At 33.8% G+C, this 18391-nt stretch overlaps 1 protein-coding gene across 1 annotated transcript in view; it reads left to right on the forward strand.

Moving 5' to 3' along the window:
• The first annotated feature begins 26 nt into the window (after positions 1 to 26).
• The window catches only part of LOC114332971 (ATP-dependent RNA helicase SUV3 homolog, mitochondrial), a 21966-nt gene continuing 3601 nt past the window's right edge, over positions 27 to 18391 (forward strand). Inside the window, exons 1-9 of the mRNA XM_028282780.2 lie at positions 27 to 423; positions 1997 to 2388; positions 2567 to 2678; positions 7795 to 8016; positions 8076 to 8298; positions 12744 to 12863; positions 12934 to 13114; positions 16642 to 16821; positions 17389 to 17537. Coding sequence (XP_028138581.1) covers positions 120 to 423; positions 1997 to 2388; positions 2567 to 2678; positions 7795 to 8016; positions 8076 to 8298; positions 12744 to 12863; positions 12934 to 13114; positions 16642 to 16821; positions 17389 to 17537 — 1883 coding nt within the window. The 5' untranslated portion in view covers positions 27 to 119. The remainder of the gene's footprint in view (positions 424 to 1996; positions 2389 to 2566; positions 2679 to 7794; positions 8017 to 8075; positions 8299 to 12743; positions 12864 to 12933; positions 13115 to 16641; positions 16822 to 17388; positions 17538 to 18391) is intronic.

Here is an 18391-nt window from a genome sequence, read left to right on the forward strand (position 1 = left end):
TTATTGAATCTAACCTAAAAATCATGACTTTTAGAATCTAACCTAACTCGCTCTGATATATTTTGAAATGTTTTTCTATTAAAAATTTGGTACAGTGTTTGTTTTAGATTTTTTTTACAATGTTACAGAATACTAGTAAAGTTAGAAATCTGTGTGCCACAGTACGGGGGCTAAAACTTTCCAAATTATTTAAAGATAACGACGCAAAATGTGTACTTGGCTATTTACAAACTAGACACAAGAAAGATGATTCCAGTTTATCGTCTTTATTTGTTCCTGTTCAAATTAAACCGAGTGCAGATGACATAAATGTTGGAGCAGAACTTACAGGAACTTTGAACAAAACAGATTTGTTAAAAGTTTTGAATAAGTTTTATCAGAAAAAAGAAATTAAGGCATTGCTAGTAGATAATGGATTAGATCGTAAGTATTAGCCAATAACGTCTAGAGCTGTCTAATTGCCTGAGGGTCTAAACTTTATTTTTGTGCTTGTTCTGGACAATATAGTAGAACCCCAGTTATTTGTATATGGATTACCTATAAGGGCTTCTATTATAAATGCTATGATTTCCAACCAAGTGGTTTCATAGAAAACATCGGAGGGTGTAATAATCTCTGAGATATCTGTTCAACACTGAGACTGAGGTTAGTCCAATCTCTAATATTCCTCAGCCAAGATTTCTTCCCAAGCCTTTTTTTCCCTCTACTCTTCCTTGCATGATGATGTGTAGCAGAGACTATTTGTCGTAAAGTATGTGGCCCAGATACGATGTTTTTCTTATTTTAAGTGTGTTTATAAGCTTTCTGCCATGTCCCATTCGTTTTTAGACCTCCACAGTCCAAGGAATTTTCATAATACGCCTATAAAGCCACAGTTCAAATGCCTTCACTATTTTATGGATTGGACTTTCAGAGTCAAGCTTCTACCCCATATAATAGTTGCAACCAAACATCATTCAATTTCTTATTTGTAAACATTGACTTGTATATTATTCTATTACACTTGGGCAATGAGAACCTTCAAGCCTCGCAGGTATTTTGAACTTGTGCAGAATACATCAGAAAATTGAACCATCAGTTAGTTATAAGATTTTTGTATGTTAATATGTGTGTATTGCGTATATAAGAAATAAATGTTTGGATTATCTATGCGTTTCAATTATCTGTGCCAAGTCTGGTCCCTTGGAGCATAGATAATCGGTTCTACTGTACAGTAATATCCCGAACTTACGAGGTAGGTGGGACCAAGTGATAATTGCATAAGTCGAATTCGTGTAAGTTGGGGTATAATTTTGTATAATGTATGTCTTTTTACAGCGTCGAGAATTTTTTCCTTGTCCTTTATAATTGTTCCGACCGTCGATCCTGATAGATAAAACTGCTTTGATAATTCACAAAATTTCATTTTTCCTTCAAAATCTTTAAATACGTTAAGTTTACATTCCAAAGATAACGTTTTTCTTTTCTTATTTTATACAATCGGATCAGTTTTATTTTGTTTCTATGACATTATTACTCTTTCAAGTCTTCTTAGATATAAAACAAAAAAATCCCTTTATAAACGTAACAAACACCCACTCCATTAAACAAAACTGTAGATAAGAAATACCTAATACAAAATAAAATCGCTGATTCTGTGTGAAAAGTCCAAACATGTGTATAATACATTGGATGAGCAATAGTGTGTGGGTGGTAATTGATAACTAAATGATCGTGTGGTGCTTAAATAATGAATTGACAAGATTTTAAAATCGCATATCAAATACCAAATCGACAAGATGTGAAAATCGCGTAACTCTGGGTTCGCATAAATCGGGGTAGTGTAAGTAGAGGTAATCCTGTAGGTATTTCCTTTTCCTTCTTTCTCTATGGTTTTTGTTTTCCTCTAAGTTTCTTATTTTCTAATTCCTTCGTATTTTACTTTGCCCAATTGTGTGTGACATTAGTGTACTATGAAAAGGCTGTATTATTTTTATGTGAAATTGTTTAATTTTAGAGTACCTTCAGCACCAAGCCTATGTGAGTTTCCGAAGATATTGCCTAGAAGCACAAAATTTACCAGCAGATATCCACGTAGTCTTCAGTGACATTCTACAGGGAGCTGGAAATATCACTGATATTTTCCCCTACTTTCTACGACATGCCAAAATGATGTTTCCCCATCTCGACTGCATGGATGATCTTAGAAAAATTTCTGATTTAAGATCACCTGCTAACTGGTATCCTGAAGCAAGGGCTATTAACAGAAAAATAATTTTTCATTCTGGACCTACCAATTCTGGAAAAACATACCATGCTTTAGAAAGGTTTATGACATCAAAATCTGGAGTTTATTGTGGGCCTTTAAAACTTCTAGCCAGTGAAGTGTTTAACAAATCTAATAACAGAGTAAGTTTTTTTTCTTTCATGTAAATATTTTGTTGTTGAGTATTTGTTTCTCATTTTTTGTTGTACCTTTAGTGATGTCACACAATGATTGGAATGCCACAGATATGAAAAGACATGTCACTGCCATTTCATATCTGTGGAACTTGTCAAAATGCTCATATTATTGCTGTATATTTAGGGGACACCATGTGATCTGGTAACGGGGGAAGAAAGAAATTTTGCAGATCCAGCAGGAAATGCTTCCAATCACGTTTCTTGTACAGTTGAAATGACATCTGTAACAAATGCATGTAAGTTATATTTTATCCTCCGAACTTCCAAATTTCAATTTATCAATATGTGACATATTTTTACACACTTCTTGTACTGTATTTATTCAATCTAAATGGGTTTATTCAAATAAAAATTCTAAAGGATTTCATGATCAAACAGTTTTTTGAATTTATTTATTTTTGATAGATTTCATATTTTCATGCAATTGAAATTGCAACAGACTAGAGGAAGAAATAAATAAAAGACTGAAGAATCAAGTCAAGCAGTAAATAGAAAAAGAATGGTAGACCATACAGACAGCCATGTCGGAAGTAGCAGAAAAGTATATAGGAAGAGGACATATAAATTAAGATATGTTTAGACTGGTTCGATGCAGAATGTAGGAATACTTTGGCAAGAAGAAACAAGGCAAAAGTACAAAGGGACAGAGAAAATACCCAAAATATGATTGAAAGAGAATTTAAAAGAATTTGCAGAAAGAAGAAAAGAGAACAGTTAGAAAAGCAATTAAAAACATAGAAAAAGCCTACATAAACAAAGAGTCAATAAAATTTTTACAGAGAAGTTAAGAAATCTAGAGAAACTAAAAAGAATAATACAAAGTATTGCAGAAACAAAGAAGGTTTACTTGCAAGAGAGACATTAAGCAGATGGACGGAATACTTGTTATATCTGCTAAACACAGACCAACCAGAAGAAATAGAGGAAATTGAGAATTAGCAAGAAGACTACTACTACTACATTGTTTGATTTGCTTGTCTGGATAATGATCAGAAGAAATGCGTTCAATGTGCTTCCCCGCTTAGGATTTTGTCCTCTTCAGGGTTTGTGGTGAATGTTTAGAGTTGGCAGCAAAAGCAAACAGTCCGAAAAACACACTGGGGCAAGCGCCGTGTCCTGGTGTTCTTGGATCCTTGGTTATGCCGGACGGTGGTGTCCAGAAGGCTAAGAAGTCAACAGAGAAGAAAGTTTGATGGATTGTTGTTGGTTCCATAGACATTTACGTGTACTGTCCGTGCTTTGCTCTCGACCAGTCTCCCTAGAAACCATTGTACAACGACAGGCGAACCTGCGTCCCTCGTCGGCGGTCAGGAGGTGGCTTTGAGCGCAGCGTGGACAGTGAGCGTTCGAGTGGAGAAAATAGTTGCGGCTATTTTCTTGGGACGAACAGGTATAATTGTGCAATGAAGTTGGGAAACCGCAAAAAACCAACTCCTCCCTGTTCGGGGTAGGGAAGAGGAAATGTTAGAGGTGGGTACGGTAGGCTAACGGGGTAGCCTCAAGGATGTTTTCGTACTCTACCGGGAGTTCGTCAATGCATGTTTGCATTAGAGCGGACGGTACATGTATCTTTTTGCGTTTGGGCTTTCGGTAGAGTACGTGGCCGGAAGATGAACAGGAACATTTGAGAGATTCTTGTGTGTCGGAAGGGGGGCCGTTGATTACTTTGATTGTGAAGTTCCTGTTCAGAGAGTTTATTCTCTCGGTGATTTTGGGGATGTTCGAGATGTTATGGATTTCGTTTGAGGGATATCGCCAGTGCTCATAGTTACATCTACGCAAGACTCTGCGCTCTGTCCTCAACAACCTCTCTTGTTTTTGTCTTGAGCAAAGAGAGTAGATACATGATTTGTACTCCATGACGGGTCGAATAAAGGTCTTGTAAGTGTGAATGAGAGTCTTCTTGTGTGTCTTGCCAATTTTTCCCGAGAGAGCGTTGAGAAGTCTGGCCCTGTTCCTTACCCTATCTAAAGTTGCCTTTAGATCTGCGTCCCAGTTGAGAGTCCTGGTAAACAGTACTCCCAAGTAGTTCACAGTCGGGCTAACAACAAGCCTTTCTCCCAACAGACTCAGAGGATATTGGTCGTCTTCATTGCGAATGATTCTATTTGACACAGAAGGGGCGCGAAACACAATTGTTGTTGTTTTGTTCGCGTTGAGCGTGACTCTCCACTTACAACACCATTCGCCGACGCCGTCCAACAGAGCCTGGGCTCTTCTGAAGAGGAGTCTTGGGTTGTATCGAGAGGTAGTTGAGAGCAGAGTCGTGTCGTCTGCATAGAGAAACAGCCGAGTACCTGGGATATTTTGGTTAGTGATGTCGCTGTTGTAGATGATGTACAACAGCGGCGCTAGGACTGAACCCTGGGGAACTCCAGCTTGTGGAGTGAAGGGGGTGGACTTTTGATCGCCTATTTTAACTCTGACAGTACGGTTATGGAGGTAGGAGTGTACAATTTTGGTAAATTGCAATGGTAGCCCGATGTCCAGAAGTTTCCGAACAAGCCCGTCGTGCCAGACCTGGTCGAAAGCCTTCTGCACATCCAGAAATGTGGCTATGGCGAATGAACCATCGTTGATGGTTTGAGTAACTTTGGTAGTGAAATCTATTAATGCATGTTTTGTAGATTTACCTGACTGGAATCCATATTGGAATTTTGGAATGATATTGTGATTTTCGAGAAAGTCATTGAGCCTCTCTTTTAGGATTAGCTCAAGGACTTTACCCAGAGTATTGATTAGTGAGATCGGTCTATAGGATTCCACGTCGGTTGGGGGTTTGCCTTTTTTCAAAAGCATGATGGTGTTGGCCACTTTCCAAGGAGTAGGAAAGTGGCTGTTTTTGAGACATGCATTGAATATTTTAGTTAGAAGAGGAATGATACTCTCTGGAAGTTTTTTGAGGCACCTTCGGTTGATGCCATCAGGTCCGGGAGCGCTGTTTTTGCCGATTTGGCAAAAGCTCTCCGTTTCCCTGTCGGTGAGGGGGTCCATGATAGGATCATAGACTGGAATGTAGTGGTTGAGAGTAACATTTACTATGTATTCTGTGTTGAATTTAAATATGCGATCAAAGTTCGGGTTATCTGGCGTTTGAAAATTGTTTTGAAGCGAATTTCTGAATGCTTCGGCTTTCCCTTCTGGGGAATTGACTATGTGATTGTTGACCAACAGATGAGATGGTTGAGATAATTTTTGTTTTGTTAGGACTTTGAATTTTTGCCAGAATTTACCTCCGTCTCTGTAGTCCAGTTTTGAGGTAGCATCTTCCCACCGGCGAGCCGTTAGGACAGATATCTCCCTCTTTATCCTGGCACAGATCCGGTTGTACTCTGTTTTGATAAGTGGGTTTCTGTTGGCCTTGTATTGACGTAGTAGCAAGAAGACGAAGAAGGGACATGCGAGGAACCAACGCCGATTGAAGTTAAATAAATAATAAAAGACCTAATGAAATAACAAAAGAGCAGGAGAAATTGGTATTCCAGTTGAGATAGGTAAAGAAGGCCACGAAAGACTGACAGAAAGAATATTCCGCCTGACATTATTTTGTTTGGCAAAAGGAAGAAATACCAAAATAATGGAATAACGCTCTTATTTGTCATATCTACTAAAAAAAGTAGTCTATAAAATACTTGCAAAAATTATTGGGAAAAGATTATTGAAACATGAAAACCAAGTTATTGGGGAATACCAGGGAACACTTTATTTTCTTTAAATTCTCTTCGTATTTCATCTTCGTGGAATATTTCATTTGCTATTTCCCCTATTTCCTAGAAAAAAACAGTTGTAGACCGCAGCCTGTGGTCTACAAAAGTAACCATTACAAAATATAGGCCACTACAGACACTCCTTAAGAGGCTACAGTAGCGATCAACAGGTAGCAACAAACGCGTTCGATGATTGTGGCTCTAATTTTTAATATTTTGTCGAGATATTTGGCACACATATTCGTAATATAATAAAGAATGACGGTACAGATTTCAGAAATATGTTAGTTCGTGGAAATTACTCTATAACTAAATAAAATATTGAAAAAAGGAGCCTGTACCGCCATTAAGAAGAAGAAAAAAATAAACTTTCTTCAAATAAACTTTTTTATCCCATGTCTAGATTTTGTGTAATCTTGGAACTACTAAAATTTTTTATTTCTAACAAGAAATCGAACATATTATAACTAAATAACTAATTAGGCAACATAGAGAAATTATCAGTAGTAATTGCACAAGAAAGAGCTCTAATATTCTATATTAATTTTAGAGATCGAGTGCAATTTGTTGCGATTATTTCATGAATAAAACTGTTCAACACCAACATTTTATTGTAATTTATTTATGTAAGTACAAATTAGTACAATTAAACACACAGTTGTTATAAATATTAATTTGACGGTTGAAAGTCATCACTTTTATAATTTTTAAAACATTAATTGTCACTGAATGTATTTTTTCGTAGCGACGAAGGGCATCTGACGTAATATACTTGACGACGGGAAATTATCAAAAATTATCGATTTAATTTAGATTTATGTAGCTTTCTATTGGTCAGAATCTCCTATGAATGAAATAATCACTGTCATTTTGGTCAGATTTTCTCTAATAATCTGTTCTGTCATCTTTATCGATTCTCTAATCTGTTCAGTGCAGTAGTGTGTTAATTTAAGAATTCGTTTTTGTTGTTTCATAGGAAAGTAGTGTTTATTGATAGTTAATTTATTATATATTTGTTGTTGTTGTAGAAGTTGTTGGCCTCTTTGAAAGAATAGATTGTTGTTCATTGTGAGTTTTAGTTATATGTAGGTAGGTAAGTATATTTTACTTAAAAATATTTCGAATTCTAATGCGAGTATATAAAGTTTTAGGAGGATTTTTTATTCTAAAAATATTAACAATAGTTTAACAAAATGGAAAAAGTAAATCGAACGAAAAATAAAGTGAAACCTTCCAAGAAAAAGTCCATTAAAAACCGTGCCAAAATTATGCGAAAATAGAAATTTGTTTCGCTTCACAACAAAAAATGATTATTTATTATTGTTTTATTATTAGATATTTCATGCAAATACCTTTCTAAATACCTATCTTAACATAAAATTTTCACCCATTTTGGTTTATTTTTATAAATATCTATTTATTAATAATAAAACGTTTTCTATTACTTCCATTTAGCGCGACTATGATATTGTCAAAATATTAATCTTAGATAATGTCAAAGATTACCACTGTTGCCAAAGTTTATGATACTATCTCCCGAAGTTATATTTTGTTGCTACCTGTTGATCGCTACTGTTTACTCTTAATATAAAATAAATAATAATATTAATAATGATTTTGTTTAAAAAATTATGTATCTTTTTAGATGAGGTGGCTGTGATAGATGAAATTCAAATGATAAAAGATGTACAGAGAGGCTGGGCTTGGACCAGGGCACTGTTAGGTCTTAAAGCAGAAGAAATCCATTTGTGTGGTGAAGCTGGGGCAGTCGATTTGGTCAGACAAATATGCCTAACTACAGGAGAAGATTTAGAAGTTCGTAACTATAAAAGACTGACTCCGTTAAAAATTGAAAATACTGCTGTAGGTACGTTAAAAATGACTACTAATAATTCTGTTTTGTGTAATTCAAACATTTGTTCATAGGTTCCTTAGAAAATGTTCTTCCTGGCGACTGTATAGTATGCTTTAGTAAAAATGACATTTACAGTGTTTCTAGGGGCATAGAAGCAACGGGGAAGGAGGTAGCTGTTATATATGGTGGTCTTCCCCCTGGAACCAAATTGGCTCAAGCTGCTAAATTCAATGATCCTGAAAATAGCTGTAAGATATTGGTAGCTACAGACGCTATTGGGATGGGTCTTAATCTGTATGTTAAATTCAATGATTTTGGCCATATTTACTCAAAATAATTTAGGTTTTCACTTCATTAATTCTAATATAATTTCTATATATAATAATATGTATAATCTAATACTAATACGTTTCTAATATGATGATTTCACTTCATTAACAGATTTTTTTACTTAAATATCCTTAATCTGTCTTAAAATATGGAAATCAATAATACAATTAAATATAGGTACATCAATAGGCATAAAAGGCTCAGAGGACAAGAATAAGAAATACAAGGAAATAATTAAAATATATAAACTAAGGTAATAAGCAACGAAAATCAGATACAAGGAGGAGCTAGAGCAGGAAATGGACAAAGAAGGAGAAATGACAATATATAATTTGTGCAACCTCATCGTAATTAACGTTTGCAGTACACTGCAAAAATTAGTACATATATGATTATTATACAGAGTCTTGACTTTCTTATTATGAAATATCTGTGGATTGCGTTCGCGGTGTGCAAGTACTTGGAGGGGATACGAGAAACGATTGTGCGCGAATAGCGGAGAAATCTTATAACTTTCTTAAATAATTCATATTGTCAATTGAAATTGTCAAATTGACGTATATTTCATACCTACTCTCATTGAAGAAGAAAAATTATATGTTGCTCACAATATTGATATGATATTCAATTATTATATAAAAGTCTATTTAATTAATTGTATTTTGCTTGCAGTACTGCATTTTAATAATTAATTTTATTTACTACATACAATTGTTTACCTTTTAATAACATAACCTAAATCTTACTTTTTCTTCTAATAATTTTTTTTGGGGCTACGGCCTTGGCAATTATTCAGCAACCAGGACCAATGTGATTGGCCAATATAATTAAAAGTGCGAAAAAAATTGCCGAGATATGAAACCAGGTGTCGCTTTTCCGAATTTGCACGGTCCCAATAGTAACAATGCATATTAAGGTTATTTATACCAACCTTATCAAATTTTCTAATATCCAGCATCATATTTGATTCCATTCTTGAAAAAATATATATTATATCACGAGTCGGCTCCACGTTGAGCGTCAAATATAATAGCATGATAATAATTATTCTCAGGGATTTTAGGGTTTTTGTACAAGAAAACTATTGTAGGGCAGTCAATGAGTGTATTTGGCTCCGAACTCCATCCTACTACATCGATTTACTTGATATTTCACAGTAAGTAGGGAATAGCTCAAGAAATAAAGTCTACCCTATGCCGGCGTGCGCTTTTATCTTGGGCATGGTTCCCACCCCTTCTTAACGGTGAAAAATGTTTTGGTTAAAATAGCCACGGAAGAGGCTAGAGAACCTAATTTTAAGCAAAAACTGTTATATAATTATTTTTTGAAAACTCCATACTTTTTGAGTTATTCGTGGTTGAAAATTGGCCATTTTCATTGAAAAATGACACCTTTTCGGACGGATTTTTGCGAATTCCTTAAAAACTATACATCTGACAAAAAAACTATATACAATATTTCTGTAGGTTATAAAAAAACAAAGAGATTCGTTCCCTTATAAATCTTCTAGTTAAAATACAAAGAGGGATATGGTAGGTAAGAAGAGTTTGTTTTTTTGCTGCTGCTCAAATCGGTGTATTCAACTTGAAATAACAGAGAAACTGTCGATTTTAGGTGTATAATGATACTAATAATTTTTGTAGTGGTTGAAAAGAACTTTAAAATGAGCAATACTAAATATCGATTACATTCAAACTAAGCGAGATATTCTGCAAAAAATTGATGACTAATGTATTTTAAGAAGAAATGAGCAGTATATTTAACCCTTCATCCATCAGATTTTAAATACATCGTTTTCCTTGTACAATACTTTTTATTATAGTGTTATTTCTATGTTCAAAAAGTTGGACTGGATTAAAATGAATGGTTTTTGAAAAAAATAAGATCAAATTATAGAGCGCATTTTTAAATTTTCTTAAAAATCTTCCTTTTCCTCCATGTAACTCGAAAAAGAAAAGACATACGAAAAAAAAGATACTACACAAAAATGTAGGGCTTTTTCAGATAAAAATTTCTTTTCTATTTTTCATTACTGTATCTTTTATCATTTTCAAGTTACATGGAGAAAAAGGAAGATTTTTAAGAAAATTTAAAAATGCTCTCTATAATTTGATCTTTTTGAAGTTATACTCTTTTGGGCGCGATAGTGAGTGAATTTTTATTATTCTGCGCGCATGCGCACAGCGACAGTATGTTGTTCGTTGCTAAATCTTTTAAGTTATATGTATCAGTCCAAAAAAGGTGTGGAAAAAATATATTAGTGTTTTTAGTAAATATATTTATTATAATTTTTGTGTCTTTGGATTTGTCTTCCTCGAGAGTAAGGTAATACGTATTATTAAAACATTTTTATTTAATACTTCACTTCGTCTACTTGTTACAGTGGTTTGTCATAATGTCCGAGAAACCGTCAAAACAATGCCCTCGTAGCCGGTACAGCATTCGACTACGGATCGAGAGGTCCCGGCTTCAAATGCGGACAATTGCTGTTTTTTTTTTTATTTTTGGAAAGTGGTAAGTAACTATTAAAATCAGTTTAATATACAGTAGAACCCCGCAAATCCGAACTAATTGGGGGACAGCCTGTTCGGATTCTGAAAAGTTCGGATTATTCGAAAGTTAGCCTAAGAAGCTAACGAAGATGATTTTTAAAAGATTTGGACTGCCACCGATCCCTTTATGAAACTTAATCCGCACGTTTATGCCTCCAATATTCTAAAGCTTAAAAATATTTAGATTTATGAAATAGATCACTGAAATATTAAATCGACGCTAGTAGTTTTGTTTCGTCACGGGACATGGGAATTCGGCCATGTAAATGATTCATTTAATTTGTAATCTGGATATTGATTACACTATGTTTCTCATGTTTCTTATCTTTTTCAATGTTTTCGTTCATAGTACCTATACCATGGGAAATGTGTATTATGCACATTCCTTTATTGATTGTGTTTAAGTTTTTATAAGTATGTACTACGTATAAAGTATATAAAGTAAAGTATATAAAGTACGTATTTATTTTTAATAAATTTCACATGTCCAAATTCCTATTAATTTTACATTGTTAAATTGTCTGGTTCTCTGTACATATAATAAGCATGTTTTTAAATTTTTATTTTGAATTTTTAAAAATTTTTTCACTTTCTGTTGGTTCGGATTTGCCGAAAGTTCGGATTTGCGGGGTTCGGATTTGCGGGGTTCTACTGTATAATAAAATAAAAATAAACTGTACTAATAAAAAGTATTTTATTTCGCTGAAATCATATAATAGAAGTATAACTTCTTACGGGCGTACAAAGTAAACACACATTCTTTTTTTTTTCAAAAACCATTCATTTTAAACCCGTCCAACTTTTTGAACATAGAAATAACACTATAATAAAAGGTATTGTGGAAGGAAAACGATGCATTTACATTTTGGTGGATGGGGGTTAAAATTACTTCTCATTTTTTCTTAAAATACATTAGTTATCAATTTTGTTTGCAGCATATCTCGCTTAGTTTTAATGTAATTGACTTTTAATATAGCCCATTTTAAAGGTATTTTCAAGCACTACAAAAGGTATTAGTAGCATTATACATCTTAAATCGACCGTTTCTCTGTTATTTCAAGTTGAATACACCAATTTGAGAATGTACCAAAAAACAAACTATTTTCACCTACCATATCTCTTTTTTTGTATTATAACTACAAGATTTATGAAGGTAAATGTCTCTTTGTTTTTTTTATAACCTACACAAATGTTTAATATAGTTTTTTTAGTTAGATGCATAGTCTTTAAGGTATTCGCACAAAACCGTTCGAAAAGGTATTATGTTTCAATGAAAATGGCCAATTTTCAACCACGAATATCTCAAAAAGTATTGAGTTTAAAAAAAATTATAGAACAGTTTTTGCTTAGAATTAGGTTCTCTAGCGAATTACGTGGTAATTTTAACCAAAAATTTTTCCACCCCTAAGAAGGGGTGGGGGTGGGAACCACCCCAAGATAAAAGCACACATCGGCATAGGGTAGACTTTGAATTAGGAGATAAGTAGAGGCTAGGCCCGAAATTTCATTAAATTCCATGCAGTAGGATAGAATTCGTAGGTAATATCCTATTCTTGCTCCAATTGACTTGCGTATTAGGCAAAAACATGTGCATTCACAAAAAAATCTCAAAGCCAACCAAATGATACTGTTATTGTATTCTTTCTCTTTCTGTATACATTAAAAATATAAAACGACACTTCTAAAACGTAAGATAAACACATTAGGGATAACTACTTAACATTATATAAGACCTAGCGATATTATGTCATCGTTTGTTAAAATATGTACTAAAAATTGTTGAAAACATCTTTTTTTAATTTTTGAGTTAAATGTGGCCAACAGTGTAAAATATTTTTAAGACTTTCTATGTTTTAGGAGTATTAAACGTGTCATATTTTACTCCTTAATCAAAGCTACAATGAACGAGAAAGGTGAGAGAGAAATGGATACTATTTCTGTCTCTTCAGCTCTACAAATCGCAGGTAGAGCAGGAAGGTATACATTCTAAATAAATAAATAAATATTCTTTAGACACGTAAATAACCGAATAACACTTTTGTTTCAGATACGGAACTCAGTGGCCAGAGGGTTCAGCAACGACGTTTAAGTCCGAAGACTTGCCTACTCTACAGAATCTTTTAGCGTCACAACCAGATCCCATAATTCAAGCTGGGCTTCACCCAACAGCAGAACAAATAGAATTATACGCTTATCATTTACCGAACTCCACCCTTAGCAATCTTATGGTAACTACAAACTCTGTGACAATTTATCTATATAAACAAGTAATTGGACTTCGTAAGTCCTAGGTTTTCACCCAAAGTAATCGAAAGTAGAACTGGAAGTCGATATTTGAACTCTTCGTGTAACTTTGCGTCGATTGGGTCATCATTGTTTAAACAGAAATGACTTCAAAACCGGAACTAAAGATTCAAACTCAACTTTTCAATACGCTTCGATTGATGTGTTACATGTACTATTTCAGCGACTATAATGGCACTTCTGGTTAGACCATTTTAACCGAAAATGATATAACAACCAAAATTTTACATTTGTTCTCATCTTGCCAAGGCACGTCGAATGATATATCGCTTTTTTGGTGACTTTAAAACAGTACTTACGGTTTCAACATTAAAACAGGAAGTCCGATGTCAAATTTCTCATCTTTAATACCATCCTTGGGTTATAAACTTTCATTCGACACCTCATTTGTTATTCTGTGTGTATTAATAATCGTATTCGCGGACGGAAAAACAGACAGTCATGAAACCGGAAATGTATATTTGTTCTCTTCTTGCGAAGGCGCGTCGAATAATATATCACCTGTACTATTCCGCTGACTTTAAAACAGTACTTCTGGTCGCATTTCTAAAACCGGAAGTCCTAGGTCAAAATTATCACTTTAGTACCATTCATGTATTATAAGCTTTCATTCGACACCTCATTTGTCATTCTACCTGGTATAATAACGGAGGAGTTACATTCGCGGTCGGACGGGCAGAGGGACAGACAGCCTAGGTCAAATTTCTCACCTTTAGTTCCATCCTTGGATTATAAGCTTTCATTTGACACCTCATTTGTTATTCTACCTGGTATAATGACGAAGGAATTATATTCGTGGTCGGCCGGACAGACAGACTAGGTCAAATTTCTCACCTTTAGTACCATCCTTGGATTATCAGCTTTCATTTGACACCTCATTTGTCATTCTACCTGGTATATTGTGTTATATTCGTTGTACTGGATGAGTTATATTCGCGCTCGGACGGACAGACAGGCTAGGTCAAATTTATCACCTTAAGTACCATTCTTGGATTATAAGCTTTCATTTGACACCACATTTGTCATTCTACCTGGTATAATGACGTAGGAGTTATATTCGCGGTCGGACGGACAGATAGCCTAGATCAACTTTCTCACCTTTAGTAGCATCCTTGGATTATAAGCTTTCATTTGACACCTCATTTGTCATTCTACCTGATATAATGACGGAGGAGTTATATTCGCGGTCGGACGGACAGACAGCCTAGGTCAAATTTCTCACCTTTAGTACCATCCTTGGATTATATGCTTTCATTTGACACCTCATTTGTCATTCTACCATGACGGAGGAGTGGTGTTCACAGACAGACAGACGGACGTGGACAGGGCCCCCGCAAGGCTGATTGACGCCCCGGGACATATTTTAGCGCCCTTTAAATCTACTATATAGGGTGAGTGAGGAGGAACGCACCAAACTTTAAGACTATAATATACGTAAAAATAATCAAAAATAACTCATATTATGTTGTTATTCGATTATCACTTGTTTCCGAGATACGGGGTGTTAAAATTTTTCTTACAAACTGACGACAATCTGAAACAATCTATCTTCATGTTTGTTCATACGACCCTTCGTTTTCATGCAAAAAATATAACATCTTAACGCTTACAAAGTATTCGAAATAAGTTTCTACACCTTCATATAGAAACTTCGTCGAAAACTTTGTAAGCGTTAAAATGTTTTATTTTTTGCATGAAAACGAAGCGTCGCATGAAAAAAAGGGAAGATAGATTTTTTTGTCACAAATTGAACGAGAAATTCAAGAAAGATTTTTAATTTGAAATATTTCAGTGGCGTACCATTTTTACCTTTAAAAAAATTCAGACTATTACCCGTACGCGCGCCAATGCTGAATATAAAATTCTTAATTGTATGTCAAAACAAACATGCGCAATAACTATATCTTAACACCCACCAAATTTCATTTGCACACCTCAACCGGTTTTAGAGCAATAAATAAATCGTCAGTTTGTAAGAAAAATTTTAACACCCCGTATCTCGGAAACAAATGAAAATCGAATAACAAAATATTAGTTATTTTTGATTATTTTTACGTATATTATACAGTCTTAAAGTTTGGTGTGTTCCTCCCCACTCACCCTGTATAAAACTAATAAATATTTAAAAAAAATTTAAACCCAGAATGAAAGTCTGACTACATTATTACTGAGGCCGAAAGTCCCTGAAAACTTCTATAATGTTTGTTTTAATAAGTTACAGGGGTGAAAATAAAAGAGAAAATTTAGTGTGATTTTTAATAATTGCAAATATTTAATTCAAAAGAAACTTTTTATTTATTTTAAGGGACTGTCTGCCCTCGGCAATAACGGTATCTTTAATTTTGCGTTTAAATTTTTTAAAAATATTTATTAGTTTTCTCAGGATTCGAAAAAAATGAATACTTTTAAAATACATTGAAACTTTTGAGAGGCGACATTTTGCGCCTTTCCCCTTAAATTTTTTGCAACATGCAATAAGCACCCTGCATATTAAATTAAAAATATACATTTACGTAAATAAACATTAATATTTTGTCATTTCAAAGTTTTCAAACAAATCTTATACAGGATGTCTACATAAGTAGGAACCGTATGGGAACATAATGAGATTTTTCGTTATTTCAATTCAGATAACTCTTTTATTATTAATTTTACGAGACAAAGTTCTTCTTCATAAAAAGTTCTGCATTGTCTAGAACTCAGAATGCAACCATCAAATATCAAATTTTATGAATCTTATACGAGGTATGTCAAAAAATATGAATTTCGGTCAAGAGTAAAGTACGTTTAGGTTTCACAATATTGAAAAGTTATTATGAAAAGTTGTTCAGCATTAAAAACTATGTTTCTACATGCAATTACATGTTTTATCATAAAACTAATATTTTTTTAAATATATCTCATATAAAATTGAAAATTTTTTATAGGATTTGATGGATGCATCTTAGATTTTAGACCATGCAAAGCTTTTTAGAAAGAACTTTTTACCGTACATTAATTGTACTTTTCAACAACGCCCTTTTCATTTATTAGAAATAATGTGATAAAAAATTAGGAAGAAACAAGAAAATGTAATATATTTTTGACGGAGTAAGTTCAACACTTCAGGACGGGAATAATTATTTTTTCAATAATAACACAATATTTGATTTTTGAGATTTCTCTAGCTGTTCATGAAATAATTAAAATTGCATACAAAAAATGATTATCTCATTTGAAATAAATATTTCTTATTTACCAAATCTTCGGGTAGGCGCCCCTTTGGGGTTACGCCCGCGTTGCACGCCCGGTTACGGGGGCCCTGGACAATTCAGCGTTTTCATATTTTTTCAAAATTGGGTGAAAACAATATTTATTATATGGTCTTTAATTTTAAACACGGATTTTGTCAGTATTTTTTTGTTTGGTTTTTTATTATAATATTTAAGTAAATCTTTGGATTTCTTTTTAGGATATTTTTATTAATTTGTCAACCGTGGACGATTCCCTCTATTTTATGTGCCAAACAGAAGATTTCAAATTTTTGGCAGATATGATCCAACATGTACCTTTACCTTTGCGAGCAAGATATCTCTTCTGCTGCGCACCTATCAATAAAAAGATGCCTTTCGTGTGTACTATGTTTTTAAAGGTAAGCCGATATAACTTTTTTACGATTATAATTTTTTTAAGATTTCATATACCACTACAACACTACGGAGTAGTGCTAGAATGTCGGGAATGCGGTCTGCGGCTTAAATTAAAACTACATTTATTTCGGAAGTTCGATATTTCGTAGATTGTTTATTTCTCAACTGCATCAGGAACATACTACAAAATTAACTTACAATAATTAGATACAAACATAACATTCACCATATTCTCACTTATGTACGAAATGTTTTATTTTGTGAAACTAATTCTATCGGACAAACACAAGATGTTCTCCGAGCGTCCGAAGCACTGATTTTGGTCCTTTTGACATGTGATATTAGGGCCAACTAGTTTTATTATCGAACTAGTTATTGTAGATGTTTTTAGTTTATCAGAATTTTAAAATATTGCAATACATGTCACTTAACTTGCAAGTATCTGTCATATAATTAATTGACTTTTTATTTTTGTTAATGTGGTACATTTCGAGAATTAATCTTGGTAATAAATTAGTACTTAATCAGTGAAAAATGTCTGTAATAACTCACTACCGTGTTCATTTTAGTTTGCAAGACAATACAGCAAAAATGAAATGATAACATTCGACTGGTTGTGTAGAAATATCGGATGGCCATTACAACCACCGAGGACTATATTAGATTTAGTTCATTTAGAAGCAGTATTTGATGTATTGGACTTGTATTTGTGGCTTAGGTAAGTAATTCTGAATGAAATGAAAGACAAATAAAAATGTATACCATTTTTATTCAGTTGCAATGCGAAGGTAAAACTGTCTTATTTTTCACTTAGAACAGGGAGCGCAAACCAGCACTCTGAATCGACGATTTTCGACTCTTTTTGGAGTCATCATCGGAGAGGCGTAGGCTTGCTGCTCTCTGCTCGAAGTGACAAAACCACGAAAGACAGTTTAAGATTTAATTGTGTCTCGGAGATCACCACCATCCGTTTCTCTACGTTTCCTCCTCTTGGATTCGTCAGACGGCCCGTGGTGTGCTCAATCAAAACCAAATCCAACTGTCAAGTAAGAAAATTAATAAGAAATAATTTGCTAGTGGACGCAATAGCGACATCTATTAAAACAACGAGGAATCTAAAGAACAGAAGATCTTGCCTTCGGTATGTGTTGTAAATTGTGAAAGGCTCGAATTCAAGAGTTAAAGGCAGCTTTACATCAAGGCTATGCAGGTCTCATACTATGCAAGTCCGTCTTGAATGGCATATCTCTTGCCTATCCTGGCCTTTTTACATCGGAGCTATTTCTGTGCAATTTTGATATCGCTTTCATTGTTGCCAACAAAAGAAATATACCAAAACATAAACTTTAGAGATTTCACTTCGAAATTTCAGTCCCACACTAAATATATTCAAGTATAAATCACAAATTATTATTACTTCCAATAAATAACATTTAAATTTACAAAATAAGGTTAACTTTTATTCTAAACTGTAAATTTTGTTATATTGGCAACATGAAATTTGACAACTTGCATCAAAATAGCATGAAAAATAGAACATGTTTTAATTTTTCGTCTAGCACAGGAATTGCA

Source organism: Diabrotica virgifera, chromosome 5, assembly GCF_917563875.1.
Source record: "Diabrotica virgifera virgifera chromosome 5, PGI_DIABVI_V3a".
Taxonomy (NCBI): Eukaryota; Metazoa; Arthropoda; class Insecta; order Coleoptera; family Chrysomelidae; genus Diabrotica; species Diabrotica virgifera.